Here is a 19,111-nt window from a genome sequence, read left to right as displayed (position 1 = left end):
AAGGGATTTGGTTGTTTATCGTGGAGAAAAACAACAACAATAACTTCTAGTTGTCCTTTATTACTAAGCAATTTGTGTGAGCGTTGCCAAGATTGCGGAACTTTCATCTGGTGCACTATTATAGGTAGTGAAATGGGAAACCTTTTCTAACAGGAAATTTATACAGCGCGTAATTTGCCTCCATGACGGAAGCATGCTAAGAGAGGAAAAGTGAAAAATACAAACCTTAACCCTTATCGCTGATAAAATACACTAAAAAAAATTTTTTTCTCTGTGTGTTGTGTGGGAACTCTTCCGCCACTAGAAGGCGTTTACAAACGCAAGACTTCTAATTAGGTGACTCTGAGCCTTAAAACGCTGAACGTTGAAGCTGGTTTGTTATTAGTTGTTTAGGTCAGTTTTTTAGGCAAATTTTTTGAAGGAACGTGTCTTTAAGCTGTTACAGAAGCGGGCATTATCGTCAGCTAACCTAAATAACTCAGTAACATCTTCTTAATAGTACATCACGATGTAAAATGACTTATCAATCATACGTGTTGCAAAATCCAATATAGTTCTGGCTGGTTTGAAGGATCGTGTCTTTAAGCGGCTACAAAAGTGGACATTATACTCAGCTGACCTAAATATCTCAATACAATCTTCTTAAAAGTAAAACACGATGTGAAATGACTAATCTATTCTAGAATTAAATCAAAACGATGATATTTAAAGGATTTTTGTCTGCTTCTCAACGACCTCAGCTATATTCGCGCGGTAATTTCGATAAATATCCTTCCTTTATTCGTACAGCAAATGCACCTGCACATACCGATTTACTGCAAGATAAAATAGCTGCATCAGTCACTATCAATATTCATTGACATTTCACGCTTGAAATCGCATTCAATCTATGTTTCAAGTGTTAAAAAGGCTCCTTCACTTAATTTTTAAAACGCTTTTCGTTGTCAGAAAGAAACTTGTGATAGCATTTTCCGTTTCGGTAATTTCCTAATTTCCTGATAGATTGAATATTGACCAAACCATAATAATCTGCCTTCTGTATCTTTATCCGAACAAAAAATAAGACAAATAGGGCGCGTAAAAGATTTACGCTTGCTGACTCTGAAAGAGCGAACAGGCCTTTACACGAAGATGAAGCTTCGAAATTCTGTTTCTTCACCCCAAAATTTTCAGTTTCAAAAAAGTTTTCTTTAGCATGACAGATTAAAACTGAGAGGTAATTTGTTAGATTTAGTTACAGTGTAATTACAACTCACTTCTGTTGAAACCTCTACGTCTTCTGGAGATATGCACCGACTTGAAAAATCGACAAAACTCATGCAGTTACCAATCACTGAAGAATATCGCAGACAGTGGGTAACGGTACATTTCCTTCGACAGCGAGTATCAGGAATATAACACACTTTCATGAACAATTTTACAAGATAACGTTACAGCAGGTAATTCATCCATTAATCAATTATTGATGAACGTTTCACCTGATACACAATGAGCTGTCGACAAAGCCGGCCTTGAAAAGACTATCAACACCAGAATACTTAACACTTGTCAAACTCTCAAAATTTGCAAGTTTCCTCTGAACGGCATCCATATTTTGGAAAAAGGGCCTATGTGGAGAGTGAAAGCATTTCGAAAGAAGTCGGCCGAGAAATCCTAAATCTGACGGACATGCATGGCAGTTATCGATCGGAAATTTCCTCTCTTGGGTTAATAAAAAGAGGCGAAATCTACATCAAAACAAACAACTTCATGAGATACGTTAACCAAAATAAACAGCAAAATTTTAATAAAGGGGGTAGTTTCTTAAGAATCTGTGGTGCTGTGTCGGTGGGAGAGTATAACAAGGTAATTTGGTATTATAAACTGAGTTGATAACATAAATTGGCCACCGGTAAGAGTTCGCTCTGACGAAGGATTAACGCTCGAAACGTCAGCTCTCAAACTCTGGTGGCCAATTTACGTTATCAACTTAGTTGATAATACCAGATTACCTTGAAACAACTTTTTTACACTTCCTACGAGAAATAACGTTTTCAAATGTATGCATGCATTAGTTTCCCCATATAAAAACGTTGTACTACTTAATTTTTTCTGGCTGCAGTTTTATTTTGTTGGATATCCTAGTACTTCTTTGCCCCATCAAAAGAGAACTTATTGCTCAGCGAAGATTTATGCTCATTCAAGATAAAATAGCAAAATTTTAAGACTAAAACGTACACGTAGTCGACATTACTGCCCCAGTTCGTGCTATAGCAATGTGATGTTGCTATATTACAAAGAAATACCGCTACCAAAAGAGCAGTTATAGGGCCAATAGAAAATAAAACGCGTTCAAAAACGCATGAAAACGAGTTTCAGTCATGTTGTTAGTTTAATTAGTGTTTGACGCGAAGGATGTTCCGTTTGAAAGGCATTTGGATCTTAGCTGTTCCTAAAAATTCTTCTCCCCGTCAATTTCTAGGGGGAAAGAAACCGTTTCATGAAACATCACAAGTGGAGAGCCATACTGGAAAATTTTGGGCCACCAGCAATCTATGTCACTCTGGTTTAAACAATATAGGTATAAATACTGAGATGTGAAGCATTTATTGACGCTGACATACGAAGAATTTATTTTTCGGATCAATATCAGTATCTGGGCAACTGCCCACCTACCCCTCCCCTAACCCAACAACAGTCTATTGATAACAACTTAGGGTTAATGTTGGGTTAGGGGAGGGGTCGGTGGGCAGTTGCTCAGATACTGATATTGATCCGAATTTTCAATAATTCATCATTGCCCTGTGGATTACAAGCTTAAGGGCGCAGGCCTCAGTCCTCTGAGTCATGAATAGTGTCTCTCTCCGATGTAGACATCGCTGCGACATTTGGAGCGCGATTCAGTAATACTCGCTAGTCATCACTGCTTGGCTGCTAGAGTCTGGACACTAATGATAGGTTACCTAGCCTTCTTTGGCGCCATTTTGAACAACTGATCCGTTCTATAGTTCATGTTAGCTAGAGTGCAGAGCATTTTTAATGCCTTGACAATGGGAGGAAAGGGTGGCTTCTATGCTGTACGGACTGGAAGGAAGACGGGTGTATTTCGAACATGGTATGAATTCTTAAAATAAAATATATTAAAGTTCACACGGCAACCAGGTGGACAATCAGACATAGTTTGATGCTACTCTGGTTTGCAGATTTAATGAATGTAACCGAAGAAGTTACAATTAATAGACCCAACGTTTCGACACTCCTGTCTAGTGCCTTCATCAGGCACTAGAAATCTGCAAACCAGAGTAGCATCAAGGTGCTGGAAGGTGCAAACTTCTTACAAGGCTTGATTTATGGATCGAGAGTTTGCTATCATCCCATTTGTTACGACATCTGAGCTTTCTTGGTTGAATTGTCTTGCGTAATTTTTATAAAAACAGAGTTGTGAAAGCGTTAAACCATTTGAGCTTAATTTGGATCGGAGAAAATGGGTAATGTTAACCCCACCCTCGTGTGTACCTTATGTCCAATGACCTGCGGTAGCGGGTGACAGGTTGTGACCACGTCCCCTCCACCTGACTCACTTCATCCCCCCCCTGGTGTTGTCATGTCGCCCCCAATAGAGGTATTGCCAATCATATTATATTACTCACTTACTGACAAGCTTGTCAGCTTGTAAACCTGTGACGTCTTAGTCAAAACAGTGAGAAAAAAACTTGCTCATCACACCTTACTTACATCAGATGAGAGCTACAAAAGGAAAAGTAAGAACATTAAGCAAATGGTAGAGTGGAAATTATTTTCCATAACTGAAGGTCTCCAGCCTGAACAAGATAGTTGGATTGTCTGCTATAGACTGACTAAGGATACAATTCCATTGAGTTTTAGCAAAATAAGAATATTTTCCAGCTAGATTCTGACTAACATTTGCATTATTTCAGGAAGGAATGTGAGAGTTATGTTAAAGGCTTTCCTGGTGCAAGATATAAGAAGTTCTCCACAGAGGATGAGGCTAAGAGTTTTGTCTCAGGACTTAAATCTAGTGGGTCTTTGACCTCAGCTGTAGCAGCTCCATCTGTAAGTGTTGATAAACTTATTAATGGTTGGTTTACAAGGAGATCATATGTGGTGTACTTTAATTGCATTCTGTTGAATGTGAGGATTAGCTGAGAGACCCATAAGCCTGGACCAGCTAGGTAAAGCTTAACCCTTTCACTCCAAAGTTCCCATTTTTTTAATTCTCCTTACTGTCTGCTGTACAATTCTCATGATGATATTTCAGAGAATTTGATATTAGAACAAGTAATAATTTCCTAATTGATGTTATTCTTTTTTTTGATCACTTGTCTGCTTCATAATGTTTTAATATTCTTAAGAGAAATTCAGTATTGGTCACTCATAGAGTGAAAGGATTGAAAGGAGATCAAATGTGGCATAATTATATGGTTGAATTGTACTCATTTGTAGGATAATATGGGAGACATAGAAGCCTAGTGACCAGCCAGGTGGACCTTAACTTGACAGATTTGGTGGATTTGTGTTCTGCTCTGGCGAAATGCTTTACTCTCACAGTATGCTGAAGGACACCTTAGGTCATGTATTTTAGGTACTCACTGTAAAATATTTGGCTTGTGGTCAGCAGGAAAGCAGAAAGAGAACTTTCCATGAGATGTGTGGCAACGACCAATTTGACAATGCAAGGTCCTTGAACTCAAAAGGCAGTAAGTTCTCTAAACCTTATAGAAACTCTGGGATTGGCTCAAGCTGGACCAGTTCTTCAATATCATCCTTAAGTAATGATGACTCCTCTTCAGGAGATCGACCTGTGGTATATACTGATGGGGGCTGCACAAAGAATGGAAAGAAGGGTGCTAGAGCGGGCATTGGTGTTTACTGGGGTCCAAAAAATACCAGGTATCCTTTAACTTTTATCATGCTGGTAATAAACCATAAGATTTTTTGTGTTTTTATTTCCCAATCCAGTAGTTGTGGCAGAAATCAATTAAAATTAATTCTTTGAAAAGAAAGACATAGGTATCTACCAAGGGACTGGATATCCTGTAAATAGTTTTTACACACAATTTCTTATGTACTAAATACAAGCAGTCTCTCATTTGAGTTTCACTTTGCTTACGGCTTAAATATTGTCAATTTAAAAACTTTTATTAACTGCTGTTCTTTTTATGTTTTCTTTAAAGAAATGTAAGTGAGAGACTTGAAGGGGAACAAACCAACCAAAGGGCAGAAATAATGGTGAGAACTCTGACATTCACTGACTCTGTTCTATTTTTTCACCTTAACCCTTTGACCCCTAAAAATGACCAGCATCTAATTTCTCCTTACAATATCAGCTCTGAATCAAACATCAAGGTCATGAGAATATAGGAAATGATCACCCACTAAAGAATTTCACCTTAGAAATGTATGGAGAACAGTATGGAGAATATGCTTATTGATAGAGAAAGATGCTTCTTTTATCTTGTCACAAGTGTAGGACAAAGAAAAAAATTCTGAGTCCCCATGAGGAATTAAACCTCTTACCTTTAGATTCCACGCTCCAATGCTCTACCACTGACCCACAGAGACTCTCTATCTCTTTACTGACTTACTATCTCTCTTATTCTATTTACATTTATTGTGTGTGCCATTTAAACAAAACTAACCAATTAATTTATGGGCAACAAATTAAAAAACTTCAATTAAATTCAGTTCTACTAATCAGTGCTTAGGATCAAAACAAGCAATGGTGACCAAAAATTTTTGATGGAATTTATTTTTTATTTCACTGGCTCTTTTTTGGAGTGTTTTTCCAGTAATCTAAACAGTGTTAATGCTATAAAAGGCTTTCATGTTACTAAGAAAGTTTGCTACATTTGTATGTATTTTGTTTTAAAGATATAATAGCAGCTAGTTTTTTGCTTTACTATCAGTACTTAACGTTGCAAAGAAAAGATCTCATGCATATCACTGTTTTCACTTTTTGTTAGGATGGTGTCTTGAGGATTCCAAAAGTACTAAGTATCAATTCTTAAATTTTATTTCCATCAGGCTGCTGTCAAAGCTCTTGAAACAGCGAAAGAAATGGGATACAAAACACTAGAGATCAGGACAGACAGCAATTATACTATCAAAGGTGAGACAAATTGATGATTTATCAGGATAAAACCTACGTCTAGTCCAAATACCGGCAATCTAGTTTCCTTATTTTTGCCACATCTCAGTTGGACAATGTGGCCAGTGTCTTAATAATTATAGTACATTGTGAGAAGAAGTTTCTCTGCAGAATCTTTGATCTTTATGCCTAAGGTTTGATTTTTACTGGAAATTTTAATGCATCATGTTATGCAATGGACCTTAGAACAGTCATTAAATAGATCTAGCTGATTTCTAATTTATTAGATGGTTTTACCACTTGTTAAAATTAAACTATAGGTACTAATTTTCTATAAACCCTTTTAAATCTTACAGAGACTAGCATCTAATTTCTCCTCACACTATAGCACCCTGGATCAAACATTAGGGTCATGAGAATAAAGGAGGCGATCAGCAAATTAAGAGGCTTGTGACTGTTAAACAGATCCTCCTTGCTTGTGTCATGCCAAATATATAGAGAACAGTATGGTGAATTGTATACATTGTACTAATGCTATGAGGTTAAGGGTTAAAAGTCATTGTTTTGATTTCTTTTTCTTTCATTTACATTTACCGCTATTAATTTACCAGTATTTATTTCTTTATTTGTAGGAGCCACAGACTGGTGTAAAAGATGGAAGAAAAATGGCTGGAAAACAGTCAATGGAACTGAAGTGAAGAATAAGGTGGAATTTCAGAAACTTACCAAACTGTGTGATGAAATTGATGTAAAATGGGTATGTTTTATAGATCTGAAAAAAGTATACTATTGGTAACATAATCTATTATACCAAGATTACCATTATACTTGTAGGTTGTACTAAATTAAATTAGAATCATGTTTCTTTCCATCCATCTTGTTTGCCAAGAGCCCACCTTTCAACCTGAAAATGAGTGTAAAAATAGTGGTCTGCTCGTGTACAATATGTGCTTTTCTTTTGAACTGTGTTTTGTTGCAAATAATATTCAGCCTATGTATGGCTATTGTATTGATGCTCTCCTGTGGAAAATTGGAGATTGCCAACTTATTTGGAATATCAGAGAGAGGCTCATGAAAATAAGTTCAAAAAACAAAGACAAAAATGTTACAATAAAACAATATATTAAACTCTGTTATTGTAAAACATTATCTGTCAATGGCAAGCACATCATTCAAACATTTGATGTGCTCTCCACTGACAAAAACTTGCAGCTTCATCCAATAACAGCTTATTAATCATCTTAGAAGACTTTCATTTTGCTTTCTTTTTTGTTTGTGGTTCTCATAGACTCATGTTCGAGGACATCAGGGGAACATAGGAAATGAAGCTGCAGATGAGCTTGCCAGAGAAGGAGCCATGAAATAAAACAGTGAATCAATACAAAAATAATTGTTATTTTCAACTTCTGAAAACATTTGTAATCTCCAATCTTAGAAAAACTTTAAAAATATATAATTTTTCACTTAATTTCATCTTTGTAGGTTGTTTTGTTTCTGAAATGTTGTTGTTGACTAAAATTATAAATGGTTATTGATATTTCTGTTGTATAACTGTATTGTCATAAATCACAGTCAAATAAAAAATCTCCTTCAAAAGAAAAGAGATGTATTCTTTTCAAAATTATGAAGAGGGATGAACAAAAATATTTATTAGAATGTAACTAAATGAAATAAATTCTTCTTCACCATGTTGTGGGAGCTAGTATGATTTGTAGACATGTCATTGAGAACTTAAATAGATAAGAGGGTTCTAGTGCAGTAACTTAATGGTAGTATTACATATGAAAACTTTCAGTGTAAGATATTGTATTTGATATTTCCCTAAGGGAATTTATCTTGTAAAATATTTGTTAGTGAAACAATAAAGCTGCTAAGTGATGATAACATGATCATATCGGTTTTCATAACATGTTTGTGGATATAATTAAAATAGCGATACCTGCTTAGTTTATCAGGGGTCACATGAATGTCATTTAGTAATCAAAAAAGCCATGAGGTACAGTTAAGACAACCATTTCTAGCAAATAGGTACATTTTTTAAATGTATCGTGGAAAGTGGTCCAGGGTTTTCTTTCTTGCACTCTGTATTTACACCACCTTGATAATCAATTATCAGGTGCATAGAGAGCGCTTTTGGATTGAGTGTTGTAAAACCGAAACCTAAGTAATAATAATGACTATTTTTTCCTGGTCACTGCTCACGGTTATTTCCTTTCCTTTTTGCCCAAAAATTGCACACTGTAGTTAAAATACTTCTCTTTATTTTCTTTTCAGTTTTAGGCCTCGGATAAAACTTGGGTTTGGATCATTCGCTTTTCATGATTTCATTGTCACATCTGGTTTATTACACTCTGTCATTTCCGTGACAGCCTTTTCTGCGCGCGTAAAACCGCGTGCAAGGAATGCAACTAGTTACCAGGTTTTATTCTTAACATTTCCCGCTCGAACAAGGCCGTTTATGATCTGGACAACAGTCTTAGATCAGGTTTATTAGAAGCATTGTGATAAAAAGCGCAGGGCTTACCACTTTTAACTGATGTTCTCAGTTCTCTTCAGTCGACGTCTGAACAGCCTGAATAACCAGAAAGGTACGAAATTGCACGGAGTCTCCCTCTACATCGAATTTTTTAGTTTGTTTAATCGCTTTTGTTGTGTGCGTTGAATATATTCTGCATGTTGTCGCTAAGCATGCATGATTGAAATCTGAAAAAAGGTTTTTTTTTTCTAAATTTCATAAGCTATGTCCTCATTTATTTTAGTCATAGAGCAGTTCTTCAGAATTTCTAAACTGATTCATCGTACTCTTGGTTATTTTTCGTGCAGGCTGTAGACTTTTTTTCGATGAATCTTACTTTTAAATTAAGCTCACAGTATGAGGTTAATATATAGGTTAATTTAACACAGAAAACTGTAGTACGTTTTAGTCCATCGAAATATTTTTGACAGAAATTTGACCAAGAATGTTTCAATTGAATAAATATATATTAGATTTAGGATAACAACTTCTAAAACTCACGAACAAAACCTTATTAGTATCATTGCACTCCTTTGAATATTGTTTATAACGCTTTTAAAAGTAAAACTTTAAGATAGCTTTTCTTGACGTTATTTTCCTTCAGTTTTAACTGAGGGATTGCATTATTCCCTTCTTCTTATCCCTTACCATAAATATTATCGGTGAGATATACCTCACGTGGCTTTGTTCGGATATAGTATGCCTTGAAAGGAAGAGTATATGTAAATTTACATTTCTCCACTTTTTTTAGTGAGATATCTTTTTAACTGTGGCATTATTAGCACCCCACCATTTCCTTAAGTAGCCATGAAGATAAGTTATATTTCTTTCACAATCATCGATACAGCTTTCCAATGAAAGGTATAGCAAGTAATCCTCTGAAGGGGGACACATGGAATTGTTGGTTTAAATGAGAAATAAAAGGTGCCTTAAACATTTTTACATCAACTTTAGCTTTAAATCAACTGCATGTTGTAAACCCTATGTCAGGAAGTTCACAAGGGAAAGGAAGTAGTGAGAATTCTCATGCTATATTTGGATAGTCTAAGGTGTATTTTACTTAGATGTGAGAATCTTTTTCTGTTACTTGACAGTGTTCTCCTGCTACTGCGTTTCTTGTTAACAACCCTGCTATACTCGGGGCTGTCAATGAATTAGAGAGTTGAAGGCAAAATGGAAGCAGCCATGTTGTTTTGTCACTTTACACAAAAGACTGTAAACAATTATTCAGTTAAAATGTGTAGATGTTCCAAGATTCTCAGAGTAAATTCGCAATGTGTAATTGATTCACACATCTCAACCTGATACTGGTCAATTAAGCTTTCAATTGAACTCAAAACTGAGAAATAGGTGCTGCACAAATTTCTCAGATGGTATTTCAATCATTCAGCTAATTTCATAAACATTTTTTGTAGATTGACATTAAGATGGCAGATTAGCCGGCTGTTTTGGCTGTCTGCCATCTCTTTCAAAAGCTCTGTATACAATGTAGGCTAATATCTCTCTCCCAAATAGTTTTTAATTAGCTCTCCCTGTATCACAAAATGTCTCTAGGTTGCTAGCTTAGAGAGTTGTCTGTTTTCAGGATATTAAGCAGTTTTACTCCCAAAGGTGATTAACCCTTTCACTCCCAGCATCGCACTAATGATTCTTCTTAGTGAGTACTATACAGTTCCTATAATGTGAGTAATGAGAATTTGGTATTGAGTCTGGTAATAACCCCCTAAACGATATTTGTCTTTATTCTTATCACTTTGTTTCTTGATACTGAAATTGAAATTGAGAGGAGAAATTCTGAATCGGTCACTCATGGCAGGTAAAGGGTTAAACTGCAACTTCTTCTTACAATATCAATGTGTCATAAAAAAGAGAGGTGCTAAGAATGAACTTGATCATCAGCTGTTGTCAGAATTATCTCAATTTAGCATTTAATTCTCTTTACTTTACAAAGGCAGTTAAGGTACATGTTGCTAAGCAGGAAGTTATTTCACAAAAAAAATATAAAGACAAAAGAAAAAAATTGAAGTCAGTGGAGGACATTATCTATATTGAAAAGAAAATGGCTAAGGTTTGGAAATTTAACCTTATGATTTTGTGTAGTGGGAGGAAAAATTCTCTGATCTGCAATGCCCAATTAACTTTCTGAACAGGAAAATTAACTTTCAGAATTGGACGTAACTAGACCCTGTGAGCTGGGTAACTGGGATACCTGGATGGTACTGGATCCTTGGGATCAATTGTAGTGATACTATGGGTGTGTTAGACTAGTATACTGAAATAGCGAGCTCAAGTCTGGCCAAGGGCATACATCTATTTCAAAAAAGGTTGTCATCAGGTGATAGGTGATAGGTCATTCCAAGACAGAAAGGAATTATGGGTATACAACTCAGTAAATAGTTCTTGCTGAGTGTTGTACATTTGTTTTTTTAACTGGATAACAGTTTTTCTGTATAGTATTCTGTTACAAACAGAGCAAATATAATATGGACCTTCCCTAATCTTACTTTGAAAAGTTATGCCATTAGGACTGAATCTTATAATATAGTACTTAACCCTTTTTGCTTTTGTTTTCATATTATTGTGCTGAAAAATACAGCTGAAGCAATAATTTGAAATCCACATTGAAAACCCAGTAGTGTCCTTAGTATTATCTGTGATTAACTTCTGAAGCAATAATTTGCTACCACGAGATGTGCATCATAGTACTCCTTATTTCTCCAATTAAAGGCAATATTAATATCTGCATCATATATTTGAAGTATCCTTGGGAAGTTGTTGATAGTGAGTGCATTGTTATCACCATTGAGTTTTTTGTTGTAAAACTTGATTGCATGGTCAGTGATTTTATCTAGAGTCTGTGAATTCCAATACCCACAATATTTGATAATGGAAGAACGAATGCTATAAAAAGATGTGGCACAACAGCATAACAAGGGAATATGAATGGTTGTAATTTCAGCATCTGCATGATTTGCTTCAAGGGGGACAGCTGACAACTGTTGATCAGAAATATCTGTCATATCACATTGTTTTTCATTAATATGTACACCTTAGAGTTCAAATGAAACATTTGGATTTTTATAAAGACCTTCAAAATAGTTTATCAGCTTGTTTAAGGTGTTAACTTCTAACACTACACAAGTTCCTTGAGGATGGGGCATACCATATGAATCTCTACCTTGAGAATCAAATACCTTCAACTTACCATCACCATTACAGTAAAAACCTACTGTAGTACTAAGGATTGTTAAAAAAAGGAATTATAATTTTGTTTAAGCAAAGCCTGCTTAGCACTAGCAAATTACATACAATAACAATAATATGTACTTCACAAGTACCATGTATAGTACCAGTATAGCTTGGACTATATTGAAGCTGATAGTTAATATTAAACACTATTATCATTTTAGGTACTTCTGTTAACAGTAAATAGGATTGCTTGGATAGACTAGATAGACCAGAATACAATTAATTACCAGTGTTCATGATATTAACCAAGTCCATTGAGAATACAATACTATTCCTCTTGTTATATATGAGGGAAAGCAAGTGACATGGCTACACACTGTGTACCAGCATTTAACCCAAAAATTGCCACATTGTCTTGACTGTAAGGAGCTTGAATTGTTTAGGAGAATTAATAACAGGACCAGGGTTTGTTTCTATATTCCCAGAAAGATTAGACTTAAAATAATTTACCCTGTGATTCAGATTTTTATAATTATGTATTTGGTACTTAATTAGACCTCCATGCATTCGACTGCTTTGGCTTTGGACTGTTTATTACATGTGGATATTGGTTTTGCATTTTCAGTATCCTGTATTTGTTAGACTTTCGATATTTTCTCCTGACTGCAGAAGAGGGATATTTCATTTTCCCTTTATTCTCACATCTGATTCCATGTGTATATATTTTTTCACAAGCTTAATATGTAAAAAGATGCATTTAGGAAGACTTCAATATGCTTTTTCTAATGCAGGTTCGAAGTAAATGTCTTACTTTCCTAGATTTCTTCAAATTACGTTTAATTCTTTTTTTTGGTATTCTGCAGGGCTCATGATTACAAACACAAATACCATGTGTACGAGGATGATTAAAATAAACAAATTTGTTGTATCGAGATCTACAGTTATGGACTGTATTTATTAAAAAGCTTCATCATTGCTATTATTAAGCTTATTATCACATACAATAACAGATATCTGAGAAGCTTTCTCAAATATGTTACATTCATCAAAGCTATTCATGGCAGCTTTTGTTGAAGACATCATCAACTTTACATAGAAATTAGCCCACAAGACAATTGAATAAACAATAGATAACATAATAACATTATACACAAAAAACACAGGATTTTGGATCATGTATTTATTAAAAAAGAACATCCATACAACTGCGGTGAAAACAAACAAGATTCACCTTTCTGATCATGAAATTAATACCATTTGTACTGTTATCGTAGCTATGTTCCTTGGAATTGAGTGAATCCAACATGGCATCTTTCTTCACAAGCAGTTTGCATCCATTAGGGTTTTGTTTTCCAGTCTCATGGTAGAAGTGCTGTTCAATAGATTGCATAGAATATATGCAGTTTGGTTTCAGATTTAAGATTTTGCTTTTTTCAATAAGTGTACGTTTTTCAACTAAGATGTTGGTATACCTGGCATACAAGGCTTTCATGGCTTTCAATGCATGCAAGGCTTTCACAGCTTTCAAGCGTTTGCAACTCATTCATTCCAAAAACACCGCTCAATAACAGCTTTTAGTGTGGATTGGCTGTGAACAATACTACTTGTGTATGCTTCTGTAAGTATTTTGAGCATTTGCGCCATAAAGCTCCAGGTAATCGTAAACCAAAAATGTTGAACCTCCATTGCCAAAACAACAACCCCAGAACAATTACAGAATGGCTTACAAAAGAGTTTTATAGGCAAAAATCTTGTGGTTCATCAGGTGACCTGGCCCTGTCCATACATGACAACATCAATCATCATCAAGATAACACTTCTGATCAGCATGTGAACACCTTCATCCTCATTGGATCACAGTTAGTTGTCATGGTGTTGAGGGCCCAATGACCACTGGGCACTATTGCACAATTTTTCCATTTTGTGGCAGAGGAAAAAGACAACAAAAAAGCAAAGGTGTTTTAATACTGGGCTACCACAGGTATCCCAGTAAAAACATCATACATGGTACCTTCATCTCACAACTAACACTTGATACTCTGTTACTTCCCCTCTGTGAAGATGACAGACACTGATGACAAAAAGCTGGAAGAAGGCCAAACAGAGGCTGAATATGGAGGCTGTGAGGGACCAAATGCTATGTATGTCAAGTTGATATCCAGTGATGATCATGAATTCATAATCAACAGGGATTATGCCTTGACATCAGGAACAATCAAAGCCATGTTAAGTGGTCCAGGTAAGATCTGTGCAGTACCTCCAAAACACCATTCTGTTTTCAGGTATTATGGTTTGTTTTCACTATTCCTCTGTGAGATGAAAAGGCATTATGATCATACCTCATTACATTAAAGTTTCACAACAATCAGTGTTGCAAAAAAAAGTTGTGATAAAGTTGACCTTGTCTCTAGTATCTCAGTGGCATACAAATTTCCTGTGTGACAGAATACTGTGATCATTTGACTCAAGACAATAGTTCGCATACACTGTACAATCAAAAATGCTTCTAGAAAATATGAAATTGCTTAATTGTTACTGTCAAGTGTAGTCCTGTCATTGGTTTTTTTTTTTATTTTGATATTAGAATGTATGTTACCTGTTATAATATTATTTTAAGTATAGAATTTAAGGATTTAAAGTTCAAATGGCAACCAGGTGGACAATCAGACATGGTTTGATGCTACTCTGATTTACAGATTTAATGAATGTAACCAAAGAAGTTACAATTCATAGACCCAACGTTTCGACACTCCTGTCTAGTGCCTTCATCGGGGGTGATCTACATGCTGCAACAAGAGGTCCTTTCATACAATCACTAATTAGCTGCCTTTTTCTGGCGAGGGGTAAATAGGCATCAGGAAGTAAGCCGCCATCACTTCTTTGGTTACATTCATTAAATCCGTAAACCAGAGTAGCATCAAACCATGTCAGAATTTAAGGACTTCAAAGTAACAAAATAACATTTCCAAGAGAGATATTACTTTCATAGAATCGTGTACCTCATCTCAAACTGCTAAATAACAAAATACAAATTTCATGTAACATGAAAATTAATTGATGTTGTTATACTCAATTGTTTCTCACATAGGCCAGTTTTCAGAGAATGAAACCAATGAAGTTTACTTCAGAGAGATTCCGTAAGTACAAAATACGTGGTGCCTTAAAACTTTTAGTCTCTGTCTTCTACAATGACTTTTTTGCCCACTGTAAATACCATTGTGATACTGTCTTCTCTAGCAGTCATTAGCAGAAGTGTCTATGGTAGCTGCATTTATGTGGAATGAAATTCTGTGGATCAATAACTATCAAATTATTGAAATCTAGCTACTTGTATAACTATGTAGCATGATTAGGGGAATTTTTAGGGGTATTTATAATATACATGAAAAAATTATGCATGTCTGATTGATTGGCTGAAAACGAGTGCATTCTCATGTAACATGAGTGCAAAGTTGTAACACAGGTGTAAATTACAAATGGCGTGTGCTGTCAAAATTTATGTTTGTCTTGACTATTTGTGATGTTTTTTCATGTGTATTATTAAAAAGTAATAAGATGATTTCTTGTGCAATGTGGTGTCAATAAGCACTTGTAAATTTTTCAAAGACTACAAATTGCATTTGCCCCTATAGGCTCATGTAATTTTGTTGTCTTGAAATTTACTTTTGCTTATTAACACCAAATTGCACTCAAAATAAAGTTATTACCTATACTTTAGCACTACATGTAATAGCCCTTGGAGGGTTTTATAGCTCAAATTACCCTTGACGTCCACATGTTAAGGTTCTGATACACTGTTCTTAATAATTGACAATGCTTTGCCTATAGATTTGTTCCAAATTGTTCCTATTTATCTTTCTTATGGCAAACTTCTTTTGGATGCTGCACCTTTTTAAGAAGTTCCCTAAAGATGCCTTATAAAGGCACTATCAAATGAATTAAATTAAGCCTTTTAGTAAATAATTTACTTTTATAAGGATTATTATTTAGTAATCAATGTGGCTATTTTGGACAATTGGAATGCATATTCAGGTGTTCTAGAATTTTGCAGTGCATTTGATATGCCACTGGTTGGAACTGCATTATTTAAGAAATACAACAGACAAAGTATAATTGCTAAAGTATTATATACTTGTTAGTGGACACAGCTCAAAGGCTGGGGGAGGGGGGAGGAGGGCAGAAAATCTTCTAAATAAGTGATTCAGATTAAACACACCAAAGTTAGGATGTTTAAAGTGTGGGACATAAAACAGTTGGGTATTTACAAGGGTGGCATAGGACTAGAACCTGTGACCTCTGCCTTGCTGCTGTATCATGGCTAGTAATATATATCCAGCATTCTGGATTGTGATCTCTTTCCTAGAGGTATGCTTTTTCACATATGGCTTTATGAAGGGAAAGGGTTAAAGCAATGCTTTGCCTGGCCTTTGTTGCTGTATTCTATCCTTGTTAAGGTTGATTGGTTTAAATTGATAAGTGTGACATATGACATGTTTTATGACTGACAATAGATAACTCTATTACAGTTCACATGTGCTGGCCAAAGTGTGTACTTATTTCATGTACAAAGTACGATACACCAACAGCAGCACAGAAATTCCAGAATTTCCCATTGCCCCAGAGATTGCACTGGAGTTGTTGATGGCTGCCAATTTTCTGGATTGTTGATTTTTTCAGATGAGTGTCTTTGGTATAGATTGTTATGGTTTGCCAAGCTGTTTTTGCATGACTTGTATTGCTATTATAATCCTAACTGTTATTCCATTAGTATCCTTATTGGTATTATGCACGTATTTTTATCTTCAAATGTTTACCTCTTTATATAACTCCCCAAAAGAAACCTACAATTGACATAACATTGTGTTACAATTTGGTGGTATGGACACAAACCTATAAATACCCTATTTCCTCAAAATAACTTCATTAACTGCAGTCTCAATTGATCTTTTATGTAACCATCTTCTACTGATCAAGGAAAACAGACAGGTTAAAGTTGATAAGCAAGGTTAAAACAAATCATTTTAGGTGCAGTATTACCCAAATAACTGGTAGGATCATGACATTACATTCAATTTCTGTTTCAATTGCACAAAAGCAAGTTTGATTACAAGGGAGTGGAAAAGAGGGTTTTCATTATATTTAAACATAACCATTACAAGTGCCTTTTTTCACATATGAGATTTACTGTGCAAATTTTTTTAAAAACTGCTTTAAAATGATTACTATACATAAGTCACTATCATAAGTGTAAAATTATAAAAAACACATTTTATATTGATGTACTTTTTGTTAACTTTGTTGGCTCAATAGTGAACCAAGGATAACCTGACTTGTTTTTGTAAAATTTCTGTGAGAAATGCTCCAAAGAAAAACAATAAAGGGTCATAAAAAGTAATTTTAATGATTATGGTTTCAGTGAATTATTATTTGATGCCCAGTCATTTTGATTATTTTATCACAAGAGAAGTTTCAAACTATTTTCAGATAGCTAAGAGAATAATGTCAAGGATATTGAACCGATTACTCTTTTCAGAATCAACAGAGAATTGTGAAAAGCCCAAAACTAAACTATACTAAAGTTATGATGGATAATTGTAAAAAAGGAGAGATTTCATTATCATATGTGGCAGCATTTAGGAGGCAAAGAAGGACAGGAATGAACACCAAAGGAAGTGGCAGGAAAGAGGTGTTCTTTTTGGCATAGTCACAACCAGAACCCCAGTTCATCTTTATTTACATTATCATTGTATCAACTTTGTGTCAATGTTCCTATCCTAGCAGTATGCAGAAAGTTTGTTGATATGAACCTATTTTGACAGCCTAGCCTGCTACAAGTCTCCCGTAGTCCCATATAGTCTCCTCTCGGAAGGTTTGATCCCTATTGAGAACACTCGGAGTTCTTTCTCTTCAAGTGTGCTTTTGTCATACACTGAATGATGTCATCTTTAAGGATCTCAGTTGTTTTAGAGTGTCTTATGACACTTAGCACCACCAACATTTTAAGTACCCATTAAATTAAGGTGGTTTATGATATTCCCTCAACATTTCCAATGTCAAAGAGGCTTTTTAATGACAGGAAGAGCTTATCCTCACTACATCCACAAGGAAAGTTTTTTTGAAATAACTTAAGCATGGATGCCCATTATCACAAAACACAGCAACAGACATGATAACTGTGAGGCAACAAACTGATGAGGGAACAATTCAGCAAAGGATGAAGAATGCATTGCAGCACTACAGATGATGAAAACAAGCCAATCACAGCATTGGAAACCAACCAATCTCAGCAGAGCAGCTTGCTTCACAAGATTACATAAAAAATGTGATCCCTATCATATGATACCCAGCAGGCATTGAAACATTGTTTTATATGAGGCAGTTTATTACATTGTGAGACCAATGATAAAACTTCTACTCCCTAGCATCAGTATGAATATTCTCCTTACTGTTCTGTATACATTCTTAGGTGCAGACATGAAGAATTTATTTAACAATCAAGAGCTTCTTTATTTGTAATCATTTCCTATATTCTTTGACCTTAATGTTTCATTCAGGGGTGATATTGTAAGGAGAAATTAGATGCCAGTCACTATTAGAGGTCAAAGGGTCAAATAATTTAACTTAATCTCTCAGGAACTTTTGGTGGTTTTAAAAGATTTCATTACTTAAAGCAGGCAATAACAACAACATTAAAATATTTCATGTATAATTTTATGCATCATGAAGTGGTTTTGATACTCATCTTTACTAAGAGCATTCTGCAGATTATTTGCTTTCCATTCTTCAAAAGTCATTTACTCTCAATTTTTATGTTTTCATCCGCCGCCTGGTTAGCTCAGTTGGTAGAGCGCCAGTCTGGACCAACACTCAGGGTCTTAAAATAACTGAGGAGAATGTGCTGCCTTTGTAATTGTACCAGCAAATGGTTAGACATTCAAGTCTTCTTGGATAAGGACTATAAACCATAGGCCCCGTCTCCTGCATCTTCAGTATTACATGGTCAGCAGGGGACGTTAAAGAACCCACACACTTGTCAAAAAGAGTAGGGGCGTAGTTCCCGGTGTGGTGGTCTATCTGTTGTTTCATTGTACATTTCATGCATGGGCTGGGTGGGTGAGTGAGATCAAATATGGACTGATAGCGGTAGCCAGAGGCGCCTTTACAAGCTGACGTTCGATCTCACTCAATTAGAATTGTAAACCGCCTTGAGACAGTATGTGATATGTGCGGTATATAAATACACATTCATTCATTCATTCATTATGTTTTCTATGGGCTCAATGGGCTGGAGTAAGTTTGCCAGCTGTGTAGTTGTTAAT

At 35.4% G+C, this 19,111-nt stretch overlaps 2 protein-coding genes across 3 annotated transcripts; both read left to right on the top strand.

Moving 5' to 3' along the window:
* The first annotated feature begins 2,871 nt into the window (after positions 1-2,871).
* LOC131798600 (ribonuclease H1) lies at positions 2,872-7,977 on the top strand. Of its 2 annotated transcripts, none has more exons than XM_059116284.2 (7): positions 2,872-3,094; positions 3,918-4,053; positions 4,616-4,890; positions 5,175-5,229; positions 6,025-6,109; positions 6,721-6,845; positions 7,377-7,977. In XM_059116284.2, the coding sequence occupies exons 1-7, from the start codon at positions 2,991-2,993 to the stop codon at positions 7,452-7,454; spliced, it is 858 nt and encodes a 285-aa protein (XP_058972267.2). In that variant the 5' UTR covers positions 2,872-2,990; the 3' UTR covers positions 7,455-7,977. The 2 variants fall into 2 exon arrangements, with proteins under 2 accessions (XP_058972267.2, XP_058972268.2); XM_059116285.2 differs by having other exon boundaries at positions 2,875-3,094; positions 4,619-4,890.
* Positions 7,978-8,551: 574 nt separating this feature from the next.
* Positions 8,552-17,193, top strand: LOC131798576 (elongin-C-like). Its single transcript, XM_059116237.2, has 4 exons — positions 8,552-8,676; positions 13,854-14,031; positions 14,881-14,929; positions 16,319-17,193. Exons 2-4 carry the CDS (start codon positions 13,854-13,856, stop codon positions 16,458-16,460), a joined length of 369 nt encoding a protein of 122 aa, XP_058972220.1. The 5' UTR covers positions 8,552-8,676; the 3' UTR covers positions 16,461-17,193.
* Positions 17,194-19,111: the final 1,918 nt, after the last annotated feature.

This window comes from Pocillopora verrucosa, chromosome 2 (genome assembly GCF_036669915.1).
Source record: "Pocillopora verrucosa isolate sample1 chromosome 2, ASM3666991v2, whole genome shotgun sequence".
Classification (NCBI taxonomy): domain Eukaryota; kingdom Metazoa; phylum Cnidaria; class Anthozoa; order Scleractinia; family Pocilloporidae; genus Pocillopora; species Pocillopora verrucosa.
The sequence above is the reverse complement of the archived record's forward strand: the minus strand, read 5'-3'. Positions and strand labels throughout refer to the sequence as shown.

What these genes read in the sequence shown, in the direction of transcription:
- LOC131798600 (XM_059116284.2), top strand. Translation starts at nt 2,991, where the DNA reads ATGTTAGCTAGAGTGCAGAGCATTTTTAATGCCTTGACAATGGGAGGA. An exon ending in CAGCTGTAGCAGCTCCATCT is followed by an intron (nt 4,054 to 4,615) that starts GTAAGTGTTGAT and finishes GCTTGTGGTCAG; the next exon opens with CAGGAAAGCAGAAAGAGAAC. An exon ending in ATGAAATTGATGTAAAATGG is followed by an intron (nt 6,846 to 7,376) that starts GTATGTTTTATA and finishes TGGTTCTCATAG; the next exon opens with ACTCATGTTCGAGGACATCA.
- LOC131798576 (XM_059116237.2), top strand. Translation starts at nt 13,854, where the DNA reads ATGACAGACACTGATGACAAAAAGCTGGAAGAAGGCCAAACAGAGGCT. An exon ending in AGCCATGTTAAGTGGTCCAG is followed by an intron (nt 14,032 to 14,880) that starts GTAAGATCTGTG and finishes TTTCTCACATAG; the next exon opens with GCCAGTTTTCAGAGAATGAA. An exon ending in GTTTACTTCAGAGAGATTCC is followed by an intron (nt 14,930 to 16,318) that starts GTAAGTACAAAA and finishes ACTCTATTACAG; the next exon opens with TTCACATGTGCTGGCCAAAG.